An 18096-nucleotide genomic window follows, 5' to 3' on the forward strand; every position below is an offset into this window, starting at 1 on the left:
CCCATTAAATCTAAACTAAACATAATGAAAAGATTCTAATTTTATGCGATTTCACTAAACAATAATCGAAATCTAATTAATAACTATGAAATGATAACAAACAATAATGGAATTTAGATCTATAAATCGAAATTGACAAAATAACTATTTTTATTATCTAATCAATCAAGAACAATAATTTGAGAGTTTAATCTAAAACAAGAATTGAAATGAAATTAAACTTAATTAATCTAATGAAAACTAGATCTAGAATTAAGGTTTAATGGAGGCTAACTAATCTAATTTATTTTCTAACCTAACTATCTACCCTTAACAATGAACTAAGCTTTTGTTTTTATACATTCAGATCCAAAAATCGTGCATGGGCTTGGAACCATGTTTTGGGCCAGAGAATCAGGCCCAAAACCCAATTCTTTCGAATCAAAAAGCCTCTTCAGCTGCAGTTGGCTTCAACAGACTTTTCGTCCACTTCTGCTCCTCTGATTGGGTCAAGGCTTAGACCATTGCAAAGCTCTTTCCGAGCCGGTCGTTTTGACATAAAGTAGGCCCAATTCGGTGGTCTGAGTCCAAAGATATGGCATTCGAAGTTCTCACGACTTTTGCTCCTTTATCTCGCTAAAGTGGCACACATTTCCGCACATAATGGACTTTGAAGCCCGAAAATGCATAAAACGCCGTAATCGGTGTTAACTCTTACTTATTATTCACATAATTGGTCTAACAAGATGATTATTAAGGGGTTAAAACTACAGTTTTGGGCTCTTATCATTATGTTATGACTGATCTCACTAGTCAGACGCGCTCGACAAGGTCCGTGCCAAGCCCTGAGCCTAGGCCTCTCATCGGTATACTCTGTGAGGATAGGATTTGCAAAGACGGAAATACTCATAAAACCATACCTCTAAGAGAATGACAAACCCTCCCATCACGGGGACTCTCGACAACACCGGTATGTCGAGGCATACTATCTAAACAACGAACAAATGACGATATGGCTCCACCAAAATCAATACCGCCCAACTCATGCAAGTGCTCAAAGTTAGCTAGAAATCCCAAGTTAATCGTGGAATGGCCGGAAGGAAAAAGAAGACACCCATCAAATACATACGTAAAGCTCTTACATACTCATCAACATGTGTTTGACCATCATCAATCAAGTGACAAATAATCTATCAAAAACCTGCAATCTGAATCGGTAGTCAATCTGTAATGTATGCGACCCTTGATACCGAGAAATCCTAACACCAAAGATCGTCATACGACTCCTCGATCGGACAAGGGAAGAAAGTCATCATTTGGGCACAACTCGAATTCAATTGCTACATCTCAACGGATTACCTAATCCTATACTCAAACCCGGATATCATGCAAAAATCTAATGGAGTGAAGCCCAACTCTCCCTGAGGGAAGTGAAAAGTATGTGTACTATCCCACCATCTCTCAACTAAACCATTAATAACTCCCTGAATGTCAGTCTTATTGTAAGGGATGTCAACTAGATGAGCAAAAGGAGTCGCTAAAATTGCATCTCTAACATGGTCAAGTGCACCGACTTTCTTAATATCATCCCACCACTTCCTAAGCGCACGTGGAGTGCACCGAACCCGATACATAACACATCTCTGATGTACGCAAAATGAAACTAAAATTAAAAAAATAAAAATAAAAATATACGTATTGTATTGAACTACTAAAATTAACTACTACTACTACTAATTTATGAAATTAAAATACATACCTGTTGTTCAAGAACAACTCTTGAGACATGCCTTTCATGAAACCTCTTAGACACCTACCTAAGATGGTCGAATCAATAGCCTCCGCAGAAATTCAAAATCGACTTGGCGATATTGAATCGAAGAATGGATCGTCGACCTCCCTTGATTTCCGACTCAAGAAGTGGTTGGTTCATCATCTAGATCACCACCGGATTATCCCAAATGTATGCACTTTTCTTCTTCCTCACCGCCACCACTCCATCGTGTTTGGTTATTATAGACGGATTCGTCGTTGAACTCATTTTTTTCCTACTAACTAGAGTGAATGAGTTGAAAAAAATTGTAAAATGACAAAGTCCCGACCGTCATGCGACACATTAAATAAAACATAGCACGACATTAGTATCTTGGCTACGCTTGTCATAATCGACCGCTGACGACAATTATCAAGCGCCATACTAATGTCGCGCAGGTGGGTCCCCAATAAATTTTGCGACCACGAATTTGCGACCACCTAGAGTTGGTCGAAATTTGCTATCAAATTTTGTGGTAGCATTCTTCAAATTTGAAGAGTATGCTACCACCACCTAGAGATGCTCTTAGATAAAACTTATGGATATATTGTTTTTTTTCAGGGAATCTTGTCTGCTTCAGTTCTCTCCATTATTTCTTTAATCCGGCCCTACCAGTGGCAGAGCCTTCTAATGCCAGTATGGTACCTTCTTCTTTATGATTCGTGTAAAAAATTTCTTGAACAATTCGTTGTAATTGTAATGCAGAGATTCAGGTGTCAGTATATCCTGATAGTCTATAGCATCTTGTATGAACTTTCAGGTTTTGCCAAATGACATGCATGATTTTTTGGATGCACCGGTCCCATATATAGTAAGATTTTCTAACTTCCTCCTTTTTCTAAACATCTTGTATGTACATCTTGTATGTAATATGTTACCCGCAGAATCCTGCATTGTTTCTTATTTTACCTTGTGGATTTGTGGAGTTCACTTTTTGTGTTTCAATACTCTCAAGGCAACTTTACTGCCAATCTTGACAGTTTTAAGCTATGCTGACGGGTCTTTTTCTGGCACTGACAATTATAGAATTTTCTGAAGTGCGTCTAAAGAATTTTGAAGATATTATATAAAATTCATCTAGTTTTAAACTTAGATGTAGCACCTAACACTTTCAGTAGAGACAATCTTTAGGAGAATATGATATTGAAAGAGGAGAATATATAGACATTTTGAGTATTGCTTTCATCAATCATCAATTGTTTCAACTCCCTCTTTAACATCTAAGAGATGACTAGCTGGAAGTCAAAATTCGTAAGGGCAAGTGGATTCCTTGCTGTGCAAATAGGTCTGACTGGTTAATTTAGTACTCATCAGCACTAACCATTCTAGCAGGTGCATTGGTGCAAGCATCATGGTAGGTATTCTAAGATCTATACAGACAACGTAGTAGATACCGTGTTTTCCGGAAGCAAATTAATAAAGATCTTTTTTCAAGTGAGAATTCCTATGTGTAGACTACCTAATAGAATCACTGAATTCAGAATCTTATAATAAATTTGTTTTGTATTGCCTTCGGTTTCTAGCATTATTGTATATGAATGAGAAATGTTTAGAGCTCCTTGTAGGTTGGTGTAAAGAACAAAACTGGTGAAGTACAATCGAAGATAGGAAATGTCATTCTGGTTGACGCTAACAAGAACCAGGTATTTAGTTTCGTCACATAGTAGAACTTTCATAATAAATAAAATTTTAATTAACAAAAAAAAATTATACTTGTAAAAATCAGGTGCGGTCTCCCACTTTACCTCAATTGCCCCAGAACAAAGAGTTGTTTAAGTCGTTGAGTCCATACCATGCAAAGCTTGTTGGAGAAAGCTATTTAGGAAGAAGACGACCTGTCTTCGAGTGTACAGATGTTCAGGTTGGCTCTTAACACAATACAAAGTGCATAGACGTTATTGACTGTGAAATGCTAATAACTCTCTCAATTGGTTGCTGCTCGTTATTCGGTCCCACAATTTGTTAATTTTTATGAAGAGGAGGCCTGGGGATAGAAACACAGGTGCAACACACGTAGAAATCAGGACGGAACAATCTGAACTGCGTCCAAATTTGTTCTCACATTTAGCGACTTGAAAATTTGTTTCGTCGCTTATATACCAATTTTTTCTATGTGCAGATTGAGGCTGCGAAGGGCTTCTTAGCTGTTCTAAGGTCTTACCTGGATTCTCTTTGCAAATCTCCGGTCTCATACAATTACTAATGTGCAATGTAATGATGACAAGGTTGGTACCCCCCCAATACCAGTAGCAGAAAATGTGTCTCAGTTGAAGGGCAATATGATTCCTTCCTCGACTTTAAAATTTCTTTGTATTTTCTTGGGCCACCATCTGTTCACGTTCTTTCTATTGGAGAATTATTCAGGTCATGTGGTGTGATTGCCCATAGTCTATTCATAAAGTTAATGAGTGAGTGGTGAAAAACTTGATATTCCATAGTCTCATCCAACAGGACGTTCTCCTTCGAAGCATTAATGATCTTTGGAAGAGAAACATGACCGTTATTAAGTTTTGTTCTTTATGTGGCTGGCCCTGTGTCAGCAAGAACATTCTGAGGTGGCAAAAAAGGCAAAAAAGAACATCATACAACCATAAGTGGTTATGATATCTCCACTTATGTGCTTAACTTGGAACTATAGGAAATTAGCATGATGCGATTCAATTTAGAAGGTCATACATAATTCTCATAAAAAAAATGTAAATATTTCATCTCATACAACCATAAGTGGTTATGATATCTCCACTAATGTGCTTAACTTGGAACTTGTTTATTTAGTTCATTGGTTGCCACTCTAGATCTTTGTATCAATCATGGTCTAATGTTAAATCCTGCTTATGAATCATCAGCCAAATTTATCATATTCATCTTGCTATGTTTGGTTTCTGCTTGATGCAGCCTCATTTGTCTACTAGCCAACTTCTGAGTTTTTTGTTTTTCAGGAGTGATACTTGTCCAATAGTTGATAGTTGTATTTCAGCACTCTTTTGTTGTCCAAGCCTTAGTGGAAAGAGAAACACAAGATTTTTGAAATCTTTATGCAATTCCTTTCCCGAATGACAAATCAAGAGCTGGAAGCGATTAGCAATTTTCTTAATATCTGGATTAACCTCGAATTTCTGATCGCCCTCCTAATGTTTCTTATAGTGCTCACAGAGGCTTTGCAATTTTGCATTGTCGTACGGATTCTGTTGCACAATACTGCCACGCAATCGCTCGTGGCCAAAAACTTTATGGGTACGCAGTCAAAAGTCAAAACTAAGCATTTTACTGTAGTGGAAACCGCTTTTAGTATATAACAGGTCGTTCAATTATAGATAGGTGAGTTTAAGGAATGATAATGGATAAAATGGTTGAAGCTGTAAGAACTGATGTGAGAATTCGAACTGGAAGCACAGTACACAATTCCACATAACTTCATCAACCAGAACCACAAGCAAAAGTTTTTGGACTTGCCAATTCTGTTAATGCTAAAGTTAACACACCAGGACATATATAATGCCAGACGAATTTTACAATGAAATACATTGGTTAACACCATGTCTACGTTAGAAATGGCAAATAGCTTAGCTGAAGATACGACTGTATAGTGAAGGACATTAAATAGATGTTGACATCGGTACAATATATAGACCATGACGATTGACGAGAAGTGTCTCCTAAAACTTGAGTTTATCCTAATGAACATCACTCCAAACACTTCCAAAGATTTTAGACCAGCTTTCATCCATCAATAGAGGATTGTCTAGAGCCAAAATCCAGAATTGCAATAAAAGCTGTCATTTGAACTGAATGTGCAACAACAGAGACTTGTGTTCGCCTAGTACATGTGAACCAATTCATTGATAACAAACCAACTTCACACTTCTTTTGGCTGAATTTGCTCGAAGTCAAATACCTCAAACATGAGGCGTCTCGCATCTGCCTTCCCATACACGGTGTAAGAGAGTCCATGGATGGCTTGCTGAATAGCAGTGGTGACAGGATTCCTAAGTCTTCGGTTGTGTTCGTACTTGTCCTGGATCTGCTCATCGTAGATGATAAAGCGGTGGAGGTTTTTGTCCCTGAAGTACCTCTCACAGAACTTCTTGAGCAGAAGAGGCCGATGCCTCTCCTGTAACCATGTTACAGGAGCATCGATATGCTTCATGAGTAGCTTCTCAACCATGACAAGATCCTGAATAGAAGAAAAATTGATAAATTTCATATTTGGCTCTTCAATGCTGTTCTGTCTTGTCTTGATTTTCATGAGTGAGGTAGTATTATGGAAATGACTTGGCTAGCTTCAGTAAAAAACTGCAACCTCAGAGTAGAAGTTCTCCATGCAGTGTGATTTTGGGTGGGGAACAGAACAGGTATATAAGCCAAACATGTAATGGTATCCAACATTCCAAATTACATTATTTTTTTTGTCTATATAACACTTCTTGCAACTGGGCTACGAATATGCTTCAATGCAACGCAAAACTTGAGTAAAGTGCTTAAGAAAGGATCGCTGACATGTACCAACGAGGTTAAGTGAATTAGGAAAGACCAAACAATTGAACACTCTTGATCTAGGGGCTAGCTTCTGTCGTGAGGTGAACCAAGCACAGACATGTTGTATGAGGTAAGCAAGGTGCCAGGGAGAGGCATTAAGTTATACTCTTTATTGAGAAGCATCTGTTGTGGTATTGCAAAAATATTCTTACGATGCTCCAAAAAATCGTCAGACGTCAGGTAATGAGACAACACCACTTTTCCAACTTCAGTTGAAGACCACTAAAACTCAGCATGTTGCAAGTGGCTAAAAATGCTTATGATGAATCATAAGGGCTTCAAAGTAGAAAGCCCAAAAGGACAAAATCAACAAATCCTGGAAACATATCTGATATACACCTCTGGACTGCCTAATTATTTTGAAAATTCATAGGCAAATCATTCTTACCTCAGCCTCTCGATTATTCAAAATGCTATTTTTCAAGAATGGTGCTTCTGCGGGACTTCTCATCTGTGTCATCTGAGAATATAGTTGTGCTATTGGTATTGGCATCACTGGGGTTCGACACTACCATATCAAAGTCATAATTCAAAATCTTCTTCTCCGACAAACCAAGCTGAAAGTAAATGAAACAGAAAATGAATTTCCTGAAATGGGTCCAATAGTCCATCTGTTTTATACTATTGAAGTACTCATGCTGAATTGTAGGAAGATCCTACTCACGCTATGTACGAAAACTCTATGGATTATACACAAATGGTAGCTTATGACAGTTGCAGTCCACGATTAGACAATTACTGCATATTTTCACAGAGTCAAATATTCATTTACTTATTACCAATAAAAAACAAAGGCATATTTTCATAGATAACCTAAGAAAAAATCTACATATGGCTCCCCTGCATATGTGCTAACTGTCTCAGTATGCGATTAGCATACAACACCAGGTCAATTGGCAGAGCCTGTACATTCCTGTTCTTTTTCAAAAACCAAACAGTACACAGAAGCAGAAAGACCCAACCAAACGTCAAAAAAAAAAAAAAAAAAAATCACGGTTGAAAAAACCAACCAATTTGTCGCCTTCTCCACATGTGAGTCCATAAGTTCAATAGCTCATTGGTGCGTAATGGCTTAACAAGATAATCAGCTGCTCCAAGTTTCAAGCACTTCACAACAACAGAAACCTCATCTTGAGCAGACATCACTGAGCGATTCAAAAGGATAAGAAAAGTGAGAATCAGTTCACATACATGCAAAGATAGAACATACAATATCAAATTGAACTTACTGATGATAGGAATCTGCCGTAATTGTTCGTCGTGCATAATGTACTTTAACAGCTTTAAGCCTTTGGTTACCGGAAGGTCAACTTCGACAAGTATATACTAGAGAAAAGATTAAGAGATGTGGAATCCTCTCAAAAGAAAGAGTTTATAGAAAAGCTTGTATAATAATAAAACCATGGGAAGAGGAGACCACCATAAGAGTAATTGAGAAAAATATCAAGAAACAAAAACTTTGAGTGACTTCTCTTTCTCCAAAATACTTGCCTCCGTTTTCAGAGCAAAAGACCCATGGACAAACAATAACCAAAGTTGAATGCAAACAGACAAATGGCTTACCAACAAGAATTGATGCCATGCAAATAGTGACCAATATAAATATGCAATGAGATTGTTAAGAATTCTAATGGCAAGGGCAAAGCATCTCATTAGCCACCCTTATCTCAATTACATAAATCCTATAGTGCCATTCTACAAGCCCAGTCGGAGAGATACTAAGAGATAAAGTCAGCCAATATGATCTTGGCTTTCACGACAAAAGCCAAACTCATTGTACAGGTAATAAGATAACAAATCCAAAAGCAAAATTCCAATACTGTAGCTCAGTTCACTACTTTGTTCAAAAATCTAAATCCAAATAAAGGATAAAGTATGTACATCATAAGGTTATTACCCTTAAGGTTATTCTTCATAAGGTTATTACCCTACAGGAGAAAGTATGTACATCATACATTCAGAAGGGAAGTCGAACTACCGCTACTTCAAAAGGATAATAAACATTTCCAATAGAATATATCTAGAATACTATAGTCCATACTACGTCTTGGTTGGCAATACTAATCACGTTACTTAGATTAATTTCATAAATGCAACATCCTAGGACCTACATCCTTTCACTAAATCAACTACAAAGATTCTGTAACATAAACCCCTACAATGTTGGTGAAACCGTGAAACAAAGATGGGTATTCTTTTGACTTAAAAACATACCACTGGATTCGTATTGCCTTGATGTAGAGGAAGCTCCAAATTCCTCCAACTGTCTTTGGCTCTCATCAACAAGTGTATTCTCCATATCGACTTTTTCTGTCTAACAAACAGTAAAAGGGGAATAGTTCAAACAGTTAACATGAGCTTTCAAAAACAAACTCCATTTCCAGTTGATAGAAAACTAATTATAGCAAAGAACTCTACGTTGCCCTTCAAGTCAGTATTTAAGGCATAATCTTAAAGGTATTCATCAATCGAAGATGATCAATGAAAAAAATTAAGTAATCTACATTGCAACAGATATGAAAAGAAGCAGGATGGAGAAACAAACAAACAGTTGACTGTTGATGGTTGATAATAAATGGAGCAGAAATAGAGAATGTGGAGATCCATTCGAAAGTGGAGGGGGGAAACATGGTGATCATGGGTTTGGACGTGGTGTGTGAGTGTGTGACCGTGTGGGGATCGTGGGTTTGGACGTGGTGTGTGGGGAAGCCGGGAAGATAAATTCTTCAAATTTTATGAAGTTTTGAAATTTTGAAAATTCCGATAAACTGAAACAAAATTGAAAATTGTACTTCATCCAAAATGTGGCCAACGGGGAAAATCCACAGGGCCCAATTTTTACATATCTGCCAATATCCCCTCCCCCCCCCGCACACACACCCAAACCCGAAATATATCAGTCAATATCGATATTTAAGAGATTCCATCTTTTTATAAATAGTTAAAATTTTGATATATATCATTATATTGTTGATATATTGCCAATATATAACGATATATGTCAGAATTATCTGTCAACAGTCAATATAATCGGTCAAACAGTCAACAAGTCAATCGATATATATCAAATATATCGAATATATTGCTGATATATATCGATCCAAGTCAATCGATATACATTATTTCCATATCGTGTACTCATATTCCGATATATTGATATATCGAACGATATTTTCGACCTTTGTTGAAGAGAAAAATAACTAAGTTAGGGGTTCAATAACGTTTTTATTTTACAATTTTTGGTTTAGGAGGGAAGTAAAATCAGCTTATGTGTTTGCTCAATAACCCCAAATAGATATGAACAATGATTGTTAATATGAATAGTGATTGCTCATAACTCATGTTAAGGTATGAACAGTGATTGTTCATACTCATATTGAGGTATGAACACTTATTATTCATACCTAAAATAGGTATGAACAATGAGTCTTCATATAAACAATGATTGTTCATAGCTCAGGTTGAGGTATGACCCCCTCCCCCCCAAATATGTATTAACAATCATTATAGGTAGGAACAATCATTATTCATACTCATAGCTCATGTTGATGTATAGTATGAACAATGAGTGTTCACAGCTCATTTCATCCTTAAATGTGGAGATTGGGTTTGTGAGTGATTATAAAAAAAAAAAAAAACATATCCTTAAGACTAGACAATACCATGGTGGTTTCTCAAGCTTGTTGATTGCATTGCTAGCTCTGGTAGAGTCAGATTCCAATTCAACCTCTTTATCGCCTTCTTCAATACATCGACCTAAATATATATACTTCAATAGCTTTTAACTCTTGCAAGTAGTTCTTTATGTCTCTTACTTTCTTGTTATAGACAATTGAAGCTGGCTTAGATGTTTGTTGAAATCTTCTAGCATTTTTTTCCTTCCAAATTAAATGTCGTCCACTGAAGCTCAGATAAAGACTTTATATATCTCTCTCCTGTAATGACAAATATCTCGGATTTGAAATAAATTTTTTCCGATTTTGCATTTTATGTCGTTTTGGTCATTGCTCATATCTTATGTGATGTATGAACAGTGATTGTTCATACCCAAATAGGTTACCATACTTCATACCATAGTACAAAATATCAGGATATGGCAAATATCGATTCCTAGTTTATGGATATGTATCGTGGATATATCCCCTTCTTTGGGGATATTTGACATTGTTTCATATGCAAATATCGTGGATATATCCAAAATATCGACAAATATCATGATATATAATTTATATTTATTTGAAATATAATGGTAAATATTAAATAAAATTGTTACATACACAAAATATCGCCAAATATCTATAAATATCGCAAAAAATCTCAAAATATCGATAATATCACTGATTTTTGTAGTTGTAAATATCTCTAAGCATATCGCGATATTTACTTATCATTTGCTGAAATCTCGATATATATCACAATATATCACGATATATCGTGATATTTTGTACTATGCTTCATACACTATGTTGATGTATGAACAATGATTGTACGTACTCCAATATGTGTTCTTATTGATTATACATTATGTTAAGGTATGGACTTATGAACAATGATTGTTCATACTCCAATATGTGTTTTTACTAATTATACATTATGTTAAGGTATGAAGTTATATTAAGATATGAACTTATACTTTATGAACAGTGATTTCTCATAACTCATGTTAAGATACGAATAGTGATTGTTTATACTCATATTGAGGTATGAATGAGTATGAACAATGATTGTTCATACCCCAAATAGCTATGAACAATGAGTATTCATATATACAATGATTGTTCATAGCTTTCGAGGTTGAAGTATGACCCCAAATAGGTATGAACAATCATTATAGGTATGAATAATCATTGTTCGTACTCATAGCTCATGTTGATGTATAGCTCATTGTTCGTACTCATAGCTCATTGTTTGTGAGTGATTATAAAAAAATTCATATCCTCTAGAGTTGTTTTGAAACGAACTTGTGCCCTGGGGCTAATTTATTGTATTTATAATATATTGCCTTGGCTTGACCTGATTTGGCTAAAGTAATTTCATTGTGTAATGAAGTCAACTGCTGTTTGGTAATACTCAAGGTCGGCAGGTTTTGTTTGTTTGTTTTAAAAAAAAAAAAAAAAATTAAACAGTAATGCTACACTTATTTGACCTACTATTTGAACCTACTGATGTGTCAAAAGTCCTAATCATTGATTTACATAGAGATATGTGTCTGTGTGTATTGCAATGCAAACCAACTTCATACAAATAGTGAGTTCAATAGTAGATCTAAAAAGTAGGTCCGTGTAGTCAAGTGAGCGGAGCGAACGATCTTGGGCCGGGTGGGGGGTACGTGGCCCAAAATATCACTTGGTTGGTTTCTGTCTAGGGTGTGTTTGTTATGATGGAAACACTATGGAAAGGAAAGGAAAATAAGAGTGGTCTACCTTTTCCATAGTTTTTAAGGCGTTTGTTTACCCATGGAAAAGAAATGGGTTTTTCCATATGGAAACAAAATTATGGAAATGGAAAAGGTTTTGTGTCCTTAGCTAACCCCTGAAAATTTTGTGGAAAGGAAAGGAAATGAAATAGATAGATAGGAACTTACTACTAATACACCCATGACCCAACAATACAATTATTCATTTCCATAGCTTTTGCAAACAAACATGATTATTCATTTCCCCAATTTTTACTTTCCTTTCCCCAGTTTACCAAACACATACCATTTACAATTATTTCATTTCCATTCCATTCCATATTGGACCACCCCCATTTTATTTCTTTTACTTTCCATGAGTTAAAATTTAACAAAGACACCCCTAATTTCTTTCTTGCACAAACTTTGCGAATTTCTCCTCGCTCGTTCATAACCGATAACCGATTGGAGGAGGAAGACCAACATCTCGCTTCTTTGAAGTAGAAAGATGAAGAATCAGTTGCATACGAACAACAACTCAGTAGCAGAGGGTCAACGATAGGTTGAAGGAGAAAGACAAACCAGGTAAATCTCCACTATGATTGTTTAAAACTTAAGGTGTTGTTCTTCAATTTCAATTCGATTTTTCGATAGCTTCCTCTAGGTATGAAGTCACCTAAATAGGGAGTCTTTGGTCCTGAAATTGATAATACTGTTTAAGATTGAGAGAAGGCTACAATTGAACTTATACAGTTAGTATTTTTCTCTCACATCAATTATTGTTTTGTTCTTGCATATTCAATATTCTTATTCCAAGAGCAACTGGGGTACCGAAAGTGATCCTTCATCCTTCATTCAAAGGCTACCACAATGGGAACTCAGAACCTCGTGGCTTTGGTATGTATCTTTCTTTCTTCACTTGCAATGCTGTAGCTCAATCTATGAAAATGCCTGTCTTGGATTTTATATGTATAACCACTCAAGAAAAAGATGAAATATATCTAGGCTGGTGCTTGCGAAACTTTACAGTGGATATGCTATAAGGCTTTTTATAGTTAGTGTCGTGTTTAAGTTTAATATATCATTGAAGCACTCAATCTTGTCAGCCGATTTTAGTCGTTGCTTTCATTTTCAGGTCATATAAGCACTCCTCTCCCCTCTCCTCTCCAATCCCCTTGCTTAGCAAAGATATACTAGTAGTACTCAAATTTAAGTCCACAAAAAAGTCCAAAAGATAAAAAGCCCACGAATCCATATATATATTGAAAACGTTGACAATGTAAACAGACGCTAGCTAAAAAGAAACTGCTGAGGTTATTTTGGAGGTATTTCGGAACTCCCAACCCCCGCTCAAGGTTCAAACCCACCCCCCACCCCCACGTCTCTAGTCGTTTCTTCATTTGTTTCGTCTTCAACGATCATTACCCTAAGAGGTGACAATTTTGTTAGCATTGGTTCATTAAAGGATATCAGTGGACTTAACATTTCCGAGGTACACGTATCCATTTCCCGTTGCTTAGAAGTTTTTAGCTTTTCATGTTTTTTTTCTTTTTGTTCCTACAGTCCAGAAATGTTTGATTTGCTACAAAATCACTTTATGGATACAGAATTTTATTTTTAATCGGTGATGTCCTCTTTACTGGTAAGCTATCCTATATACATTTCTGGACTGTAGGCCAAATTGCTTGTTCAGGAAGGGTTAATGGACTTGTGATTTCTTTTTATTTCCCATTTCGTTTGTTATATTACCAAGTTCAAGTATGTTAACATTTTAATTTTTTTTCTCATATTCTATGCATGCATCTCTCTCTTAACAGTCCATTCTCACTTCAGCAATAGCAACCATGGAGATGAGTGTCATAGTGACCTGCATACTGACTAAAGTAAAAACTTAACTCAACTATTAACGGCTTCACTTTGGTGTATTTGGAATCAGTATAATATTATGTGAGGGATATATAATATAGTTCCGACTTGCAATTGCGGGACAAAAATTCGAGCTAGAACGTGATTGAGAATCATAGAGTTTCTGTGGAGTCAGCAAAAGGGCCTCTTTCTCATCTTCCTCTTGTTCATCTTCATTCTCCTCAATTGAGTGTAACAGAACAAGCCAACCCGAGAGACCTACTCCTTTGATCGAGCCATTAACCAAGAACAAGCATCAAAAGCCCCGTCTTATGGGCAAGCAAATTCTTCTCGCTCATTTGAGGAGGAAATCTTCCGATTTTAGAGGCGTGGTGAAGGATTCAATATACAAGGAAGGCCGTGCGTTATCGGTGAAAAACTACAGCTCAAAAGGATACAAAGAGCCATGGCGTGAAACACGAGATTCCCCGTGCCATTGCAGGTGACAAGATCTGTAGATGAATCTGTTGAGAGGGGGATCAATGGGAAGTATAAGGTGCCTTTTGTCTCTTTTTGCAACTTATAAGCATCCAATGGACAAGAAATTCAAGCAAGGAGTATTAAACAAAAGGAGAAGGTATTTTGTAGCTTTTCACGCTTTATATGTTGCTCCGCACATTGTTGTCTTTAATCAACTCGGTTTTATGGCTTTAAACACATCAATGTTTTTAATCACCCCACTTAACCAAAATGGGTCTACAGGCTCGATTCGCGACTCTCCACCATTGATGCCTCTGAAAAACAAGTGATGGTGTTGGGGAGCAATTTTTCCACAACAAATCCGGAAGGAAAAGCGTTGCGACATCGATATTGAGGAGCACGCGTTTCGCGAAAGCATCGAAGAAAAAAAAGCTGTTACGATCGTCTGAGAGGGTCCGGCATCCGAAAATGGTGGGGGCGTGGGCGAATGAAATCCAAACTAGCAAAGAGCTGCGGATGGATCTTAGACATGATGGCACTACTCGGAGATTTCTCTACGATTCACTACCAAATGAGGTGGAAAAAATGATGGTGCTAGTAAGGTGGAAACTCTCCCTCTTGTCAATGATCTAGAAGAGGCGAAGTCTATCACCGAAAAAAACAATAGACGAGAGCAAAGAGCCATTTGCTTTAGATTCACTAGGCACAGGGAGTTGATACATCAGTAGATAGAGATCTTCCGGCCGATCTTTGGGAAAGACATCAAAACTGAAAATGAGGGTACTTCTCGGAAGATTGATGATGAGGGTCCGAATCGGGAAGTGTGGAAACACATGGTCACAATCATTCTCAAGCAAAAGATGCCAATACAAAGAAGGAACCTCTCTTGGATTCAAAGAAGCAACAAGAATTTAAAACTGAGACTTCAAATAGTAAAAAGAACAAGAGCAACTTGATGAGGTATGTCATATAGTAAGAACATATTCAATTGCCGATCACAAATATATACATATTAAATTTGTCATTGGGATCCTTTTACATATATAAGTGTTTAACATTTAGGCGTGTTTTTGGTTCACGATTTTTCTTTCACATGGAAATCACAATATCGAATCTAAATACCTTAAATCCTTTTTCCTGAATTTTACTTTCTAATTGTTTGGTTTGGACTAGAAAATATTTTCTTTGAGACACCATCTCTAAAAGCAATTGGATCATACCCTCTCAGTATCCTTCTAAAACAACATTGAAACCTTTCGACATCCCTTTCTTGTGAAATGGAACGTTAATGGCTGGAAGATTACTTATACATACATCGATTAAAATGGGTTTGAAAATTTGAGATTATCTCGAGATGAAATTAATCGATTTGTAGATTGTGTCGGTCGTTCTCCATTTTTTTTGGTAAAGTTTATAAACCTTGGTCGAGACAACAGAGGAAGAAAACGACTTCCTCTTTCTTCAAAATGATGTTGTTTTCCCTATTTGACAGGTACCCAAGAACCTGTTTTCCATTTTGCAACTTTCTACAATTCACCAAACGGATCTAAGATTTTAAATTCCAGGAAAACCTTTTCTTTTCTCACATTTTCCACGAACCAAACGTAGCCTTAGTGAATCTCTGATTAGTCCCTTTAGTTGGTTGGCAGGCTCAAGGACTACTTAAAAGTATCATTTCCACGGGTCGATCAAAGGAGGCCAGGTTAGCTAGGGTAAGATATAAGTAGCTTTGTCAAGTTTCTCTACTCATCTTTTATATGGAAATATTTGCTCACCGTCATATACACGTAAATCGATACAATTTCGTCATATTCATGATGCTATTATGTATATGCTCATCTATGAAACACAGTTCAACTCCATATTTCTGCTTGATAGGTATTTTTGCATGGATAACTGACTTTGTGAACACGTTAGATCACTACTGAGCTAGAGCTTAAGCTTCGAAACTTTCGCTATACATGCAGGGTTTGTCTTTGGACTTTCTTCCGCCTTCAAGAGTACAAATCCGAAAATGCACATTTGGAAGAACTTCTTACTGCAGAGGTGAGTTATCATATTGTTTTTCCATTTGTGGATAAACCAAACCTTAGTAGAATCATAAATTGATTTATCCGGTACTTACGAAGCGTTATAATTTCAGAGAGAAAGGAGCAACTCCTATGGATCTCGCGTAAAGCAGCTACAAAAAGATTTGTCCACTTCTAAGGTTGAAGTGTCTAGAGTTGAATCACATATGGTTGAGGCTTTGGCTGCCAAGAACTTCAGAAATTGATTCCCTAGTCAATTCGTTGGATACATCAAGAAACAGGGCTTCGGTTTAGGAAGGAAAGTCGGCTTCCTTACGGGTATTATTCATGTATCTAATTACACCTATATATTATGTACTTGAAGTGTGATCTTTATGAGGGCACGCTATTGGCAAGGAAGGTTCCTGCTATATACCCCTCCCAAGACTCGATTTATTTAAGTGGAAGTTTTAATCATTAGAACGAGAGGGAATCAAGTACTGCTTTTTCTGAATAATATGTAGAATTTTACTTTTGATAACTATACCCGGATACCTTGATATCTCTAATTATCTTGAATGTGCTAGCTATGGAGGCTCTTGCCTTGGATTAGAAGATGTTTGTGGTCATCATAACAATTGCCCATGTATGTTGTTGTCGTCGGGTAAATATGGAGTCCATCATGAGAAATCGAACCCGAAAAACCGGATGATGCGGTATCTCGGTTAGCTTAGTCAAAATTAAAAATGTCTTGTTTTGGAGTATAAGCGGTTTCTTTGTATTTTTCACCTATCTTTGGAAGTTCTCACCACGAAACACCATTCAATTGTTAGGCTCTCCGGAAGAGCTGGGTTCTGCAGATCGTAGAGCGTAAGAAGAATGTCGCGAAAGACACAACGGGCGTGTGTCCTTCATTGACAACCAAAAAAATTCATGTTGATTGAGTTTTGGCTAAAAGCTTTACGCAATTCTCAGCTACTTGATGAGGCGAATTTTAGTGCTGATGCATGTGGGGCAAGAGATGTCATAATGTAGAGGTCCTCCACTTCTCAACGGTAGCCAAAAGTCGGATATCCTTATCTGTTCTAGGTTTGTGAGGGAAGTTATATACATGATATTTGGCATGCCATACTAGTTGGGATCTCATCCGTCAGTGCATGCTGTGATTGTAAATTGGGGTCCATGCTGTGATTGTAAATTGGGATATTCTTTTCTTTCTTCTTGTTCGGCAATTTTTTCGTAGTTTGTAAAACTTTCTTGTATAAATGATTAAGTTCAAAGAAAAAAGGAGAGATGCATTTGCTGCATTATGAACTAGAGCCTAGCTCAATGACTAATAAGTAAGTCGATTTCACTAGCTCAACAAGGATTAAGCAAAAGATTTCTGGACACCACATCCCATGCAGTGCTCTGTAGTCATGTTCCATACTTCTGGTCTCAAAGGAATCCCTCTGACAAAAATAAGATGTTAGTTAGGCATTGCTCTCTGTGCCAGTTAGAAGATGCATGGGTGATGTTACCTGTTTTCCTAATTAACATTCAACTCTAAGTAATACAAGTAATACACCCACTTCAATCTACTACACTATCCGTTTCTTTTAAAGCCTATTCAAATAGCAACTTATTTAGAAATCTTATATAGCTCCAGTGGCAAACCAACAGAAACACTCCAGACCTTATAAGTAATTCAAACTACATACTAAGATACACCCAAATCAAGATGAGCATCTCGTCTTGTAGAAAGACACCACACACCAAATGTAGCCTCACAAATCCACTCGAAGCAATCTGAAATTGCTATGAGAGAGGTCTGTTCTTCAATTTTCCTAATTTCGAGGTTTATCCGTTGGTGGTTGACGGTTGAGGAAGAAGAACTAACAAGCAGGTGTAATGAATAATCTTGTAGCATATGCACCATGATGGAAGTACTCTAATAAAGGAACAAAGCAGTGAGGTTGAAGTGAAGTCTAAGAAAAGCACACTACACCGGATAATAGACAAGGTCATCCAAAGGCTCCAAGATTACATAACAAGATAAT

The 18096-nt window shown here is 36.8% G+C and overlaps 2 protein-coding genes and 1 long non-coding RNA gene across 6 annotated transcripts; 2 read left to right on the forward strand and 1 right to left on the reverse strand.

The window, feature by feature from the left end:
• The first annotated feature begins 2333 nt into the window (after window positions 1-2333).
• On the forward strand, window positions 2334-5884 carry LOC147475307 (uncharacterized). Of its 3 annotated transcripts, none has more exons than XM_086584277.1 (6): window positions 2334-2428; window positions 2553-2603; window positions 3358-3435; window positions 3519-3653; window positions 3912-4017; window positions 4732-5884. In XM_086584277.1, the coding sequence occupies exons 1-5, from the start codon at window positions 2423-2425 to the stop codon at window positions 3993-3995; spliced, it is 354 nt and encodes a 117-aa protein (XP_086440403.1). In that variant the 5' UTR covers window positions 2334-2422; the 3' UTR covers window positions 3996-4017; window positions 4732-5884. The 3 variants fall into 3 exon arrangements, with proteins under 3 accessions (XP_086440403.1, XP_086440404.1, XP_086440401.1); XM_086584278.1 differs by lacking the exon at window positions 4732-5884 and adding an exon at window positions 4244-4586; XM_086584275.1 differs by lacking the exon at window positions 4732-5884 and having other exon boundaries at window positions 3912-4586.
• On the reverse strand, window positions 5223-9088 carry LOC147475308 (ribonuclease III domain-containing protein RNC1, chloroplastic-like). 2 transcript variants are annotated; one of them, XM_086584273.1, is made up of 5 exons: window positions 8543-9049; window positions 7558-7654; window positions 7339-7473; window positions 6717-6885; window positions 5223-5966 (listed from the first exon to the last, which is right to left on the reverse strand). In XM_086584273.1, exons 4-5 carry the CDS (start codon window positions 6819-6821, stop codon window positions 5649-5651), a joined length of 423 nt encoding a protein of 140 aa, XP_086440399.1. In that variant the 5' UTR covers window positions 6822-6885; window positions 7339-7473; window positions 7558-7654; window positions 8543-9049; the 3' UTR covers window positions 5223-5648. The 2 variants fall into 2 exon arrangements, with proteins under 2 accessions (XP_086440399.1, XP_086440400.1); XM_086584274.1 differs by lacking the exon at window positions 5223-5966 and having other exon boundaries at window positions 6569-6885; window positions 8543-9088.
• A 3072-nt stretch (window positions 9089-12160) lies between these two features.
• LOC147475309 (uncharacterized) lies at window positions 12161-13644 on the forward strand. The gene is made up of 3 exons (XR_015207194.1): window positions 12161-12308; window positions 12543-12620; window positions 13541-13644. It is a non-coding gene; the product is annotated as an uncharacterized LOC147475309 (long non-coding RNA).
• The last annotated feature ends 4452 nt before the right edge of the window (window positions 13645-18096 follow it).

Source organism: Coptis chinensis, chromosome 9 (assembly GCF_015680905.1).
Source record: "Coptis chinensis isolate HL-2020 chromosome 9, ASM1568090v1, whole genome shotgun sequence".
Lineage (NCBI taxonomy): Eukaryota > Viridiplantae > Streptophyta > Magnoliopsida > Ranunculales > Ranunculaceae > Coptis > Coptis chinensis.

Excerpts from the sequence above, each read along its gene's own strand:
- LOC147475307 (XM_086584277.1), top strand. Across the intron at positions 2,604-3,357 it reads ATGCACCGGTCCCATATATA|GTTGGTGTAAAGAACAAAAC; the intron begins GTAAGATTTTCT and ends AGCTCCTTGTAG. Across the intron at positions 3,436-3,518 it reads TTGACGCTAACAAGAACCAG|GTGCGGTCTCCCACTTTACC; the intron begins GTATTTAGTTTC and ends TGTAAAAATCAG.
- LOC147475308 (XM_086584273.1), bottom strand. The coding sequence starts at position 6,821 with ATGCCAATACCAATAGCACAACTATATTCTCAGATGACACAGATGAGA. Across the intron at positions 5,967-6,716 it reads TGAATAATCGAGAGGCTGAG|GATCTTGTCATGGTTGAGAA; the intron begins GTAAGAATGATT and ends TCTTCTATTCAG.